At 41.8% G+C, this 15304-nt stretch overlaps 1 protein-coding gene across 1 annotated transcript in view; it reads left to right on the top strand.

Moving 5' to 3' along the window:
* Positions 1–13334, top strand: part of LOC147711708 (heparan-alpha-glucosaminide N-acetyltransferase-like) — a 1547073-nt gene extending 1533739 nt beyond the window's left edge. Inside the window, exon 18 of the mRNA XM_086920225.1 lies at positions 12981–13334. Within this exon, the coding sequence (XP_086776351.1) occupies positions 12981–13162 (182 nt within the window). The 3' untranslated portion in view covers positions 13163–13334. The remainder of the gene's footprint in view (positions 1–12980) is intronic.
* The last annotated feature ends 1970 nt before the right edge of the window (positions 13335–15304 follow it).

Genomic DNA, 15304 nt, shown 5'->3' with positions numbered 1-15304 from the left:
CCTACGTGCCTGCATCTCCAGCCTCTCCATATCCATCTGTAGGGATTGGTTTTGGGTCTTTAGAGCGGCTATATCTTTGGAGTTCCCTTGGACAGACTCTGATAACTATGAAACTTTAAGCTCGAGTGACCCCGTATGTGTGCATATGTCATCCAGTTTTGACTCAAGGGCGTCACACTTATCATGAATACCCTTCTGGTTTGCTTCGGATATTTTGAACTTAGTCATAAGGTCCCCCCTTAATGCCTGTAGCAAGGAGCCTAGGGCTATGCAAACCTTGATAAATATGGGCCCTTGTACTCAAACCAAGTCTTCCATGAACAACAATTATGCAAATGCTTACACTTAACCCCTTCCATGCTCATGACGGAACGGTTCCATCATGAGCATCGGTCGAGCTGTGCTTATGACGGAACCGTTCCGTCATGACCACGCCCGTTTTCATTAGGGCTCAGCACCGGGGGGAATCGGGGCAGCACAGAAGGGGTTAAGAAAAACTGAAATTACATGAAATTTGCATAACTCGATATTTGGGAAGTTGATAATTTTATGGCCATGTAAAGAATTCACCGGTGTTTAAAAATGAGATGGTATAGACGTTATTTTATCATAAGGGGAAGAATCCTTGGACTAATAATTCTGGATGAGATAGAGGGTCCTACTGGTGAGTCAAGCATGCATTCAGTGAAATATCCCAAAAGATGACACAATATTTTGGATAAGTAGCGTGCAGTATAATTAATATTTCTGATATAGATTGTTAAAAGGCTGATGTCGTTGCCACTAAAATGATAGGTTGAAGGGGGATCAGATATCAGAGAAGATCATAAAAGTATTGGAATGTTCTCAGTGAATCTCAGCTTCAATTTCCATGCTGAGTTAAGAGTAAAACCCTAGATTTTGTGGCTTGGTTTGATTATGTGTCCTAGTGTGAAAGGAGGAGTTAGGGGAGAATGGTAGCTAATATTTTGTTTGAGAAAGCTCAAAGTGATCCCTGTTTGAAAGAGGACAGACAGTTTTCCATCACTAATCAACAAAGTAAGTGCTATTTCTCCACAACAGATTTGCTCAATTTTGCTGCACAACATGAGTGCATACTTTTGCCATTACATATTTCATCATAATTTTGTGATACGATATGTGTGAATACTTTTTTAGAAGATTACAGGCCTATAGGAATATGGTAGAAGATATGCATATACCATCACATTCATGCGTATTCTGTCTTAAAAAGTAAGGCCTTTACGATCTGCCAGAGGTAGCATGACCATCATGTTTTTCCAAGGAATCTATATATATAGTGAACGAATTTCCAGGGCATTGTGGAAAAAAATAAAGACCCATCTTGGTTTTTCACAGAATGCATTCCAGCATGTTGTACTATAGACTTAATTGCAAGTGAATGTATTTTTGTCCGAAAAAGAATGTCTATCCTTTTGTGACATAATTTAGCCCTATTACTCTATGCCAGACAATACTGGCCCCAACTTAGCCAAAAATACTTGCCAATATTCACCAGGAATGTATGCTCATTATTTTCTAAGAGCACTTGAGCCCCCTCTTAAAATGTAGCTGGTTTTTTTAGAACCATGCATCTATAGCCTAATTTGCCTGGGACCGTCATACTTTAGGGAACGCCGCATTAGTGGTGGTCATCACCAGCCATCACAGCATGTCTGTGACCTTAACAGAGGGGTTGACAGCCACGGACTCCACGCAGGGATGCCATTTATCCAGACTGAGGATTCTAGGAGCAGAGAAGAGAATGGTGTATCTCTTCACCGGTCACGTTCGGCTGCTACTGTTGCTACTGCTACCAACGTGTCACTGATAGAGCCAGTTTACTACAAATTGCACATGCAAAGCACACCACCTCTTGAGCAGAAGTACGTGCTATCTAAATCACAATACAACATAATATATTATAGCACATTATTTGCAGTGCTGCCCTTTTTTTAATTGCAATCTTTATATAGCGCAAACTCGACCCGAAGGTACTCAGAGTGCATTACATGAGCACCAATTGCATTACAGAAGGACACATTCATTTTGTTTTGTTAGGCATAGGGAGATTAAGTGATTTGCCCAGAATCCCAGGATGTTTGAGCCTCCCGCCAGAATTGAACCTGGTTCCCCAGCTTCAAGGACGGCCACTCTAGCCCTTAAGCCATCATTTAAATTAGCCGGAGACCGGTTTAGGAGTACAGGCTGAAGAGGATACATACCAATGCACCAATATTCTAATGTTCAGAGCCTCAGAAAATTGCATTCTCTTAGTCCTGGGTGAAGGGAGGAGGGAGGAGGTAGGAGGCTGAGCAGAGTAGGCCAGTTCTGAGAGGACATTCAGGCTTCCAAAAATATCGACTGAGGTCTGTGCTGTTCAGCATTATCCTGCATTAATATGTGCCTGGCCTGAGTCCTTGTTGACGGGTCCAGTCTACTTCAGGGGAGGACTGAGCCCTTGAGAAAGATCTCCTTACCTCTACTTCTCAGATTAGTCAACTATTAATCCAGACCTCATTAATTCAACATGGTTTTAATTTTACAGATTGATGCCTATTTACTTGGCATGGGGAATTCACGATATCACATGAGTGCCACCAGTTCATCGCTCTTTCTTTGGGTCTCAGGGTACCATCTGATACGTTGACCAAGGACGGACTTCACAATAATCCATGAATGGCTTATCTGATGGCCTCTGTAAGCGAGCTAGAGTGGCAAGCGATACATCTGCCCCTTCATCACCTTCATGAGCTAGGTTTTTATATTCATCAATAAAGTCAGGGCTTTAAGTGGGCTGGGTCTCATTGTGTCTGAGCACCGGCAATTTTTTAAGGGGGCCTGGAAAAGCGTCTCTATCGGGCTCTGTTTTGTGCCCTGGCACTGGCGGTCCATTTTTTTCCGGACTGCAGTGACAGCAGACACATCGATGTGCGCTGCTCACACTGCTCATTTGTGGAGAAGTTACGGCATGACGTCATGCCAGGTGAGCGTTGCAGGGGAAGTCCTTTAAAGAGAGTCATTTTCTCTCTGGATTTCCCTTCTCTTTTTGAAACTCAGAAGCAGCAACATTGTCGTGGTGTCACCAGGGTTCAAGTGGAAGTTTTCTCAATATTATATACAAGCCATAGTTGCTGCTAATTTATCTTATGCAACTAGCAACCGCTGACAAAGCCAATGGTCCTGACTTGTAGGTATGATTTGACTTGTTGATTCATATATCTGGATGCAATGACAAGAACTGCAAAACACAAGTCAGGCGACACACTGTGCTAAACACAGATTTTTAGCTTCTGTGTTTCTAAGCCATGCCCTTAATTACATTGACCATGCCTCTTTGAGAGACCCCTCAGTTTTTTCATCCCACTTAAAGCCCTGAATAAAGTTATTTCTTACTGTTGCTGAGGGAAAGGCTTCTCTGTTTTGAAACAACATTAAGATGTATAACTCACAGTCCACAACCAAAAAGTTTTGGATCTTCTACTTTGAGCTGAATGTAAATACGAGTGGAATAGCATTGGGGTTTGGGGGGGGGGTGAGGGGGGGGAGAGAAAATAGTATTGCATTGTACTGAGTGCAAGAGAGAGAGAGAGAGAGAGAAGAAATAGCATTGACTTGTACTGGGTGCAATTCCACGAGAGAGAGAGAGAGAGAGAGAGAGAGAGAGAGAGAGCGCGAAGGAGAGAGGGAGACAGAGGTTCCAGTCTCTGTGTCAGCTCAACATCCTGTAATTCTGGGGAAATTCACATATTCTTCCTGTGCCTAACAAAACTTTATTGTGTCCTTTTGTAACGTAACTGGTGGTCATGTAAAGGGCTCCAATACCTTTGGGTCGAATGTGTGCAATATAAAACTGCAACAAAAAAAATTGGATGGGTGGGTGCAGGGACAGTTGTCGTTTAGTCTGAGTAATTAAGTTAGATATATTTCTATGAAGCCTGTTCCTTGTAACTCAAATGAAAATGTGTACTTACCCTGTTTGTCTGAAATAATATATATCCTTTTTGGTGTATTTTAACTGGTCATTAAAATACGTCCTTTGATGTTTAAGCCACTCCTCCTCATCCGAAAAATGGCTAAATGAGTGCAATAAAGCTGAATTAACTTATTAACTAAAGGTGTTGTTGGCTAGGTGAGTCAGTGATAACTCTGTGTACAAACAGCATATTGTTTACCATAGATATTGTTACCTAAATACTGTTTATTAAAATATCGGTCCATTTAAACTAATGTTAGAAAATCTACGTCTGATGGGTCGATATTTCTGTAAACTATATTTAGGGGAAAATTTGCCAATATTCCTGTAAACAATATTGTGACATATATCGCCCAATCTATATGGAACACATGCAGCTTTGCTTGGAGATTACTATATAAAATATTCAATTTTACCTGTGTGGATGAAAGGACCTTGTAGCAGTTCTTTATTCGATCAAAAATGAGATAATTCACAATAACGTGAACATCAATCTTCCTAGTAAAGTACGTTAAACAATATTAAAATAGGCAGCTTAGCATAAAAAGATTAACATTTTGAGAATAAATAAAAAAGAGAAGTTAAAAACATATGGCTATAAGCTTTAAAGACAAGTGTTATCATCCGCCTCATAATAGCATTTGCTTATTGTGCCAGTACTTGAATTGTGCTAGGCTTTACCTTACGGGTAGCAACTTGGACCTTGTATGCCAGGTGACGTGATATGGCGAATAGTGATATGGCGAATACCAACCACTTTGTGGGGTCTGATCTAAATATTTGCAGCGCCTTTACTGGTTGCTTAATCGATAAAAGCCTACAAGAAGGTATTATCCACTTTTTCCTGGTCTGTACATAACAGGTACAAAAAGCATGTAGTGATCTAATTATTCAGAACTAAGGGAACATGCTGGGCACATCGAGGTTACAGTAGCCTGAGTCCACCTGCTTCTAAAGTAGTTTAGCGGTAAAGTACCATACCTAAATTGTAAGTAAAGGGAACGTTCGTATGGTGGTTCTATTTCATCCATAATATCCTCAAATAAAAAAGTCAATTTGAAACCTAAAAATCTTCCTGTTAAAGTGCCCTGTGCTGCAATAGCATAAGTGGAGTCCTGGACATAGGCCCAACATTTCGCTTTTATAAGGAGTAGTACATCTTTCGTCAGGGACTTAGGGTGTTCCCACATCACCTTCAACACTAGTTTCGTTAGCCAGTGCCTCACCTCTCTAAACCACTTCACCGACCTGCTACTCTATTTATGTTAAGAACTTCCTCTACGGCTTCTTTCACTAGGATTTGGGATTGACCTGTACATATTCTAACCCTAAACAATATGGATTTCAGTGCTGCTATGTGTTTAATGCATCTTAGACCAAGGTCAAACCAGGCCGGAAGAAGTGGTGTGTAGTTTGGCAGTTTCAATAATGACCTTCTGAATTTATTTTCTTCCAGTTCCAGGCTCATAGTCTGATGTAGGCCCCATAATTCTGCTCCATAGAGAGCCCCACCCAGACCTCTCGCACAATGATGAATTTCTAAAACTGGAGAGGTAGGACGATAAGCAGATTGATGGAGTTTCCTAACCACTGCTGAATCAACAAGCTGTAATGTTAGGGTGCTTTTTTGAGTTTGATCTGCCCAAGTCAAATTACTATTCAGCATGATACTTAAATAGTCAAACTAATTTACTCGTTCTAGCATACCTGCACCCAACCTTAATTCCCCTTTGAAAACAACGATGGGGGTTTAAAGCCATAGATTTGGTCTTAGAGCAATTTATCTCTAGGCCGAAGTCAGTGCATACTGTTGCAAACCTATTCAATATATTTTGCATACCCATAGGGGTTTTTACAATTAATAGCATCTCATCTGCAAACAAGAGTGAAGGAATTTGCCTGCCCGCAAGCTTAGGGGGATCACCCCCACAATTGTACATAGCTTCAATTACCCCGTTCATGTAAAGGGTAAACAAGGTTGGAGCAAGGACACATCCTTGTCGTACTCCATTATACACTCTTATCTTCCCAGTGAGTTCACCCCCCTGGTTCTATCGGACCTGGGCGTAGTTATCCTGATGCATACACACTATAGGGTGCAGTAGCCCATTTGGTACACCAAGATTCCTCAGGGCGGCCCAAAGTTTAGTGTGATTTATGAAGTCAAAAACTTGTTTGAGATCCACAAACACGACATAGAGCATACCTGGTCTAATGTTCTAGTGGATTCCCTAAAGCCAGCTTGTAGATGAGATAATATATGATTTTACTCAATCCATGTTTTTAGATGCATCAAAATCAATTTACTAAAACATTTCTGGCCTGTATCGATAAGGCCGATTGGTCTGTTGTTTGAGGGAACCCCTCTATCCCCTTTTTTAAAAATCTGAATAATGTCAGCGCCCTTCCAGGTGCTTGGAATAGCCACTCCTTGCACTATTGTGATAAATATTAAATTTAGTATGGGACCCCATATAATGGGTTCTGATTTATAAAGATCTCCCTGTATCTTATCTAATATCCCTGGGCTTTGCCCTTTCTCAGGCTGCTGATTGCAGTCACAGTGTCTTTTAAGGTAAAAGAGACTTCTTTTTCTGCCCTTTCCTCTGCTACCTGGTTTGAATCAACCTTAATGGCCTCAGAATCACTGGGACTGTCCTCCGCTGCGTGCACCTTTGTAAAATGTTCCTCCCAAGCATGTGGTTGGATGAAAAAATCCTCTTTTGTTACTGTGTACACGTAATCTTTGACCAGTAGATGCCAGAATGATTTACCATCTTCATTCTAGATGCATCAACCAAGATACGCCAATTCTCTTCCTTCCAATCTTTCTTTGCCACTATTTGGGCCTTGTTATAAATTCTTCTTCTTTCCTCTATAAGTGTACTACTCCCACCCTTAACTGCTACAATTAAGGCAGTCTTAGCCCATATGCAATATTTATTGAACCAGGGCAAATCCCTTCTTCTAGGGGTTATACTTGCTGTTTGCATGGTGAAATGACTCTTAATTGCTGTAATAAGGTGAAAGAAAGTAGACTTAATAGTTCGATCGTCACTGCCCTGGTTACTTAAATTGAAAAGGGCAGACAAAACCTCAGCATATATGTTCGCTGGAGAATTCTCGTTTGAGACTATATGGCTCCATTTAATCCTTCTCTTATCATTTGAGGTGACTATAGTAGTAACCAACCTGGAAGTGGTCGTAGGCAAAAACTGAATATCTGTTAAAGGCAGGAACAACGCATTATGATCACTGTCGTATCTTGGTATAATGGCTAGGTCATCAATTGTATGCCAAAGGTCTAGGTCGACCATCATGTAATCAATCCTGCTACGGGCGTTTGCCCTCTTAAATGTGAATGATGCTTCTGGATATGATTGCGTCTGTCAGCTGCAGGCGCAAACTCCCTGGTTTAGGGTAAAATCTAAAACTTGCTGTCCAACCTTTGTCTATCTCTTTAGAGTGGGGCCTGTAGTTATTTAAAATGCCCCCGTTTTGATTTTCTTCTTGCATGAGGTCCTAGACAAAAGCCACTGGCTTGTATCCAATGTTAAAATCTTCTGCTACAAATTTGGACCTTGTAAAGAACAGTTCAGTTTTGAAAGTGCTGCGAAGACGATAGCGATTTCAAATAGCTGCTTAAAAAGGTACTCCATGTGTACTGGATGGTTAGTAGAGTGTGTGTTTCTAATGTGGTATGTATGGAAATATTTTTGGTGCAATGCATGAGGTTTGGGGGTGTGTTTCAGTCATGCATGGTGAACATGTTGCTATCCTTATGCATGGAGTGCAGTGAAGATACGTTGGAGAGATAGAGTTGCCATTAAACATATTCTTAGGAACTGAATCATCTTACATGAGAGGAGGGCTGGATGGGACACAGGATATTAAGTCACCACATGCATAGGGCCTATCGTAGCATTTTCAGGCTTAGGATGAAGAACCTAAGAAATCCCACAGACATAACAGGAGTGGTATTGGGTCTAGGGAGTTCATCCAGGAGAAGCATAGAAGGAACTTGAGGAACACCACAGACACAAAAGGAGTGGATCCTGGGAGTTCACCCAGGAGCAGCTGAGGAGGTACATGAGAAATACCACAGATGCCACAAGAGACTCTACCAGGAGAGTTGGAAGCGAGCCCACAGAAATTGATATTTTTGTATGTAGGGTTTACTCTGTTTTTCTATGGATAAAAGATAGTTAGTTTACAGAGAAAATACAGCATGCAGGGAACAAGTAGAGGTAGAGAAAAGAGGGTAATCTGACAGGAATTCTGGTAGGGAAAATTGAAATTAAAACAGACCTGTCAATAAAATCTGATTGTGAGACCTTGGTTCCTGGGTTCCTAGATCAGTAAGAGGTTAATGAGCTGCAAATGTAAAATTGGAGTTGTTTACCACTGCGATTCTGGGACAACGGTAGTATTGGGCTCTACTTTGAAAATCCTAAGTACATCTCTTTACACTTTACTGTTAATGTCAACATGACAGTGTACATCAAGGCTTACTCAAAAAAGTAACGGGGGATTCAGGCACTCAGAATTGCCTATGACATTTTAATATTTCTTAATAGCTGATTGTCCAGTTAGTGCTTTCCTATAGAAAATATAAGTAATTGAAATGGTGATCAACTAAGAAAATAAGAACTTTCTGGCGACTTCATAGCCAAAGGTATGACTCTAAACACTATTACCGTGGTCAGGAGCAAAGCACTATTATTACTGTTTAACATTGCCCTCTTTTTACTCTAAGGGGATACATTTGCAAGTACACTCACAACTTCAGAACTTTAGTGTTAGCACTGTTGGAAGAACAAACAGGATCTCAAATCAGGGTCATGCAAAGCATACATTTCAAATCGGCATAGTCTCTCTTGCTGATCGTTAAAGGCAACGTGAGTCTCAGTTTGCCGTGGTTTTGGATTCAAGCATTGGAAAGCTAATAGGTTTCAAAGGCGTCGAAGTCTTGTCATTTTTACTCGTGAAATGTCATGCTAATCCATAAAAATGGCACCAAATTGAACTTTTAGATCAAAATGTGGTTTGCAGGTGACTTTTTTTCATGTGAACACACACTTTAGGTAAAAAAAAGTCTCATATGATTCGAGCAAGAGACTGACTGAAGCAGAAAGAATCCCTCAGCGAGATATTTTCTGTGTGAACAAGTATGATCCACTCAAAAATTTCTCAAAAATTCGTAATGTGAAATTTGTATTAATTTCATAAATTCTGCGTAACGTGCAATTCAGGAATCATGCAAATTTACTCCGCATAATTAGAGTTTTTCCTAGGCCTATCATTGCACATGCCCCCCAAAAAACACAGCGTGGATCCCCTCACATATCAACAAAGCGCTCACAAAGACTTGGTGGAAAAACTGACACACAGCAAGGTAGCAGAGCTTCCCAGAATCATGCAGGGCAATTTTTAATCACATTTGACAACCTGCTCACGAAATCCATGTTGTCCTTGTGAACTTTTAGACCCTCATTTCCATCCTACACACAATGAGGAAAGAGCTAGAACCTAAACCTGCCTACAATCTGCATATACTATTTGGTTATTTTAAGTTGTCTTTTGAGACTCCCTTACTTAATTTTATACCAATAAAATTGCATGTTTAACTCATCTGGTCTTTAATATCAGCAATATTATTTTGAACCTGTGTCATTTCTAACACGCCTGCTCTTAGAGAGAAATTATTTCATGGTCTAATGATTGAAGGGCACATGCATAACTGTATAGGCAGACAAGGGGACTTTAGGGTTTAAAGAGCAAAAAGTGTAGAAAAGGTTGTGTCAAAGCAAGTACTTTCAGAAAAGCAATTTATTGTAGCATTTTATATTATGACATAGCACATTCACTCTTTACACTTATTCTTCTTGCAAATCCTAGGAGTGTCCTTTAAATTAAAGGCTCAGACTGCTGCAATCCAGAGCTGAAGCTCCATGCCTGTCATCTGCAAAACAGCCGTATGGATATCACTTCAAACATTCTAAAATATATGGCTTACAGTCCAGGTTGGCCATTTCATCCTAAGAAACCAGTGCAGGTGGATTTTTATTTCTTAGTAACTTTCCTGTGTTGAGAAAACAAGTACCAAAGCACTCCCTAAAACAATCCCCATAGAGTGTTTCCATTTTTCATAACAATTCACAGATCCAACAGTTAGATGAGAAAAGCCAAGTATTTGTTCATTGAAGCTTGCATTTCAGTCATGAAAACAGCCGACACGTGTTTCGTCACACAGGTGACTATTTCAAGGCTAAAAGGGAGGTCCTGCAGTGATGGTACTGTAAGATGGCAAGTAATAGGCCACGATATGTTTTAGGATTAACAGCCTGATTCATCAAAGACCCGTTTTGCGAGTCTATAATAGCGATTCATAAGGAATCACTATTACAGGCTCGCAAAACGGGATTCATGTAGGAATCGCAGAAAAAAATGCGATTCCTACATATTCCTTATTTGCGATTAGCAAATTGCTAATCGCAAATAAGGAATAACTCCCCATTCATTCCTAATAAATGGGGAGTACTCCTTATTTGCGATTAGCAATAAGCTAATCGCAAAAAATATAGCGATTTAAAGGGTGCCAGGGGTGTCCAGAGGACACCCTGTAGCACCCCTTAAATGCTAATTTAAACAGGTGTTGTGCACACACATGTCCAAAGGACACGTGTGTGTGCAACATGCAACTCAGAAAAATGCTTTTAAAAGCATTTTTCTGAGTTTTCGCTATTTACCACGAGGTTTGACCTCGCGGTAAATAGCGGGCCGAGATTGCGAATTCGCAAATTTTAAATGGATGATGAATTGCATTTAAGGAATCTCAAATAGAGATTCCTTAAATGTAATTCATCGCAAAATAGCGAAATCGCTATTACCGATTTTTGCATTTGGGATGATGAATCCCAAATGCAAAAATAGCGCTCGCAAAGGGCCAGATTCTCAGAATCTGGCCCTTTGCGAGCCGATTTCGGCTTGATGAATCAGGCTGTTAGTTGTATATTTCGATGTGACCTCTTTTGTGTGGATTAATGTCCTGCTGTTCAGAATATACCACCTAATTACGGGGTAATGGATTGAATATAGTGTCAGAGTCGAACAAGAAGGTTGTCCTTATTTGGGAATCCGATTACGTCCCACTGTTGTAGATCTTTATCATATTATATGTGAGTGGAAAGAACCATGATAAGCCCCCTGTGTCCTGTATCTCCCTTCTGCCCCGAGTTTCAAGATGCCGGGATTGTTATGAAAAGAGGAAACACTTTATGTTGATTGTTTTAGGGAGTGCTTTGGTACTTGTTTTCTCATATTAACACAGAGGCTTTCTGCCAAAGTGTATTATGCATTTAGGGTAGTAGGATGCATTCGTACCATATAGCACCACAGTAGAAATATTCCTTGCAGTTCTAGTTACACACACAGTGGCAATTGACAAAAGAAGTGCATTCAAAATTACCATCACTAACCTTCCCATGTTGGCTGCTTGAAATTACATTAAACCACCCATTAAACTCTAGACGCTCAATCATGGAACTGAAAAAGTAACTTACTTAAAGCAGTGATAATCCAGTATTGGTATCTAAAGAGGTGAATACAATTTACCAATCTTTGTCTACAACATTTGAGGTCTGCCATTCTTTACTTGATGTGCAATGAAAACTTAAACTACTTAGGTGGCTTGGGGTTTGAAAAACGACGGGGCATATTTACTAGAAACTGGCAGAGCACGGTGTTACATCAAAATTGGTAACGCCATGCTCGTCAGTTTCAAAACGCAGGGATGTGCCGTATTTACAAAAATACAGTGCACTCCTGCGTTTCCCCTATCACTGGCGCTAAAAAAGGTGCCTAGCACCAGCGTAGGTACCTTTGCGCCATGTTCCAAGGGTGCCTGCGCTGCTAGGGGATTGTTTATGTGCTTCCTACACATAAACAATCTTTACAGGCAATTCGCTGTTTCTGTGTGTGCTGCAGAATGCAGCACATACGGAAAGAGCAAATACAAGGAGAAATTAAACATTTCTCCACGTATCGCCTGCTTAACCCTTCACCGCAAGGCTAATTCCCCCACGACGCGGGGGGAGGGGGCCGCGTGCGGCACCAAGGTGCTTGTGACGAGCTCGGCATGTCACACTGCACGGTGGCGCTGTGCTCATGATGAGCTGAGCTCGTCATGACCACGCCCATTTTCCTGGAACGCTCTGCACAGCAGGGGAATTGTCCCCGCGCTGTAGCGCCGCGACGGTCATGAGAGCTCAGCTCGTCATGAGCACAGCGCCATTGTGCCTCATGACGAGCTGAGCTCGTTATGAGCACCGAAGGTGCTAAAAGCAGGTATTTCCTGGCAATATTGTTTGCGCTATCCCCTACCTTGTAAATATAGGGCAACCCCCAAAAAGCAATAGGTGTTGCTGCAGAACGCCCACTGCAACACCCATTGCTCACCCCTTTCAATTCTAAGTGATGCGTGAATAGGGGCATTATTTACAAGGTGGCGTTAAGCTACATTAAGTGACTTAACGCCGCCTTGTAAATAAAGCGAAGGACATAAATCAACCCAAACGCTGGAAAAAGTGTTGTCTGGTGGCGTTAACACCGTGTAAATATGCCTCTATTTGGTGTAGTTGACCTTGAGCTCAGTGGCCTGCCATGAATGCCAATGGCCTTCAAAATTATGTTACACACTCCCCCCCCCCCCCACCCTCAGTCAGGCATTCGAGGGTTAAGAGAGAATCGAGCAATGACATGACCCTGCATAAGATATCTTTGCTGTAGGAGCAATTTTACAAGTAAGTAACAGTGAGGCCACTAAGAAAGGAGCTAGTAGGAGAGATGGGTCTTACTTCCGGGTGGCAAAAACATGGTGCCACAGCGACTGAATTACATACTTACCAATATTATACTGGTTTTAAATTTTCCCTGGTATCATCATTGTACGCGAATCAATGGAGTATAATATCTAACAAAAGCATTATATGTTTATTTTATTTAGGGATGAACTCAATCTTCGTGTATGTGGGACACTCGCTGTTGGGCAGCTATTTCCCCTTCAACTGGGAAATGAAGTCCGGGACCAGCCACGCGGAGCCACTTGCCAAGGGTTTGCTGGGCACGTCCATCTGGGTGTTAGTGGCTTACCTCCTTTACAGGAAGAAGTTTTTCCTAAAAATCTGAAGGAAAGTTCATTTGTTTCAGCGCCGCTTGGATCTCAGACATCAGGAGCCGGATAATCAAAGATGAGGCATCCAATGTTCTCAAGAAAGACTTGTCTGTTATTCTCCATTTTGCACCAATCAGGTTTCATCACTATAACTTGAAACATGCATTAAATTCACTATAAAATTGATTATGCACCTTTATTTGCCTGAGATTCAATATGCAGGATTGGCATGAGATCAGTTTGCTTCAAAATATGAAATGAATGTTGCTACTTCTTTAAACAAGCAGGCATCTCAGACAGAGTTGTCTGTGACTTTAAAGTACCTGGTGAATACACGGTCCTCTCACCCTCCGCTGGTTTGATGTATTTTGTTGGCTAAAAGCATTGCAGATTTTTCTTGTTAGATTTTTGTATTTTTATCAGATCTTTATAAGGACTCGCGTTGACTCAAATCTTGTAGGAGTGCCATGTACTTTGATTTAACCCTTTGTTGGCATCTATAATCTCTTCAATGCATCATATCCTGTGTAGCGGCACTTTGGCGGCTTTTTCTGTATGGAGAGGAATAATATTAAGATCGTACAACGAACAGCAGCACAAATTTCTTGGCATCAGATGGTCTACCACGAACAAACATTGGTATGTTTCAGCTACTTAGCAGGCCCCATACAATGTTCCGTTTTAGTGCCTCATTACAAGGTCCTCCTTGTGAGTCCTGGTAACTCTGCCTCCCTGAAATTGACGGTACTGCAGATAGTGCAGTTAATGGGGATTAAAAGTGGGATCCTGAGGGTCCCTTAGAAATGAGCAATTAGAGGGAATCTGGAACTCTGGACGCAAAACTCTCGCAATCTCGCAATTTCCTAATTCTGCGACATAGTTTTGCCTGGGTCTGTAGTTGCTTTCAGCGGCCACTGCTCCCAGGGGAAAAATAAGGTGACAGAGGAGTTACCCTGGAACTTCTACTCCTGGCGAGCCCCATAATTCTTGCCTTCACAGAAATTTAGGGGACTACTTAAGAAGACCCAAGTGTATTGGGACACGCAGGTACGCACTGAGTATGTGACAAATTGCACATATGGACTTGAATTGATTTTCCTCTGTATGGAATGATCCTTCATTATGGTTTAGTTCATCATCACTCAAGGGAGCATGAACTCACTGAGTCTGGTGTTCTAGCATCCATTACATCTTTGAGTATGTTGTATTTTTGTGTGCGCTCGATTGGATCTGGTGTGTCAATTTTCCAACAGCAACTTCGTTCAAGTATCCAAAGTGATAACATGTTACAGGATTACAGGGAACTACTTTCCACATGTGAAACTGTCAAGATTTTGAAGAGTGGACAATCAAACAGAAAGAGAGAGAGAGGATGAGCGACAGAGAGAGAGCGAGAGAGTGGTTGAGCGACAGAGAGAGAGAGAGAGAGGATGAGCGGCAGAGAGAGAGAGAAAGAGAGGATGAGCAACAGAGAGAGAGAGATGATGATGAGTGACAGAGAGAAAGGGAGAGAGGATGAGCGACAAAGAGAGAGAGAGAGAGAGAGAGAGAGAGGATGAGTGACAGACAGACAGAGAGAGAGGATGAGCAACAGAGAGAGAGAGAGGGGAGGAGTAACAGAGAGAGAGAATGAGTGAAAGAGAGGATGAGCAACAGAGAGAAAGAGAGCGAGAGAGGATGAGCGACAGAGAGAGAGAGAGGATGAGTGACAGAGAGAGAGAATGAGCAATAGAGAAAGAGAGACAGAGAGAGAGGATGAGCGACAGAGAAAGAGAGAGAGAGTGGATGAGCGACACAGAGAGAGAGGATGAGCGACAGAGAGAAAGAGAGAGAGGATGAGCGACAGAGAGAGAGGATGAGTGACAGAGAGAGAGAGAGGAGGAGCGACAGAGAGAGAAAGAGGGAGAGAGAGAGAGGGTGAGCGACAGAGAGAGAGGATGAGCGACAGAGAGAGAGAGAAAAAGAGAGAGGATAAGCAACAGAGAGAGAGAGGATGAGCGACAGATAGAGGGAGAGAGAGATAGGATGAGCGACAGAGAGAGAGAGAGAGAGAGAGAGAGAGGATAGACGTCATAGAGAGAGGGAGGGAGGATAAACAAGAGAGAGAGAGAGGATGAGTGACAGAGAGAGAGAGAGAGGATGAGCAACAGAGATGA

The sequence above is a fragment of the Lissotriton vulgaris genome, chromosome 5 (genome assembly GCF_964263255.1).
Source record: "Lissotriton vulgaris chromosome 5, aLisVul1.2, whole genome shotgun sequence".
Classification (NCBI taxonomy): Eukaryota; Metazoa; Chordata; class Amphibia; order Caudata; family Salamandridae; genus Lissotriton; species Lissotriton vulgaris.
This window is presented reverse-complemented; position numbering and strand designations above follow the sequence as displayed.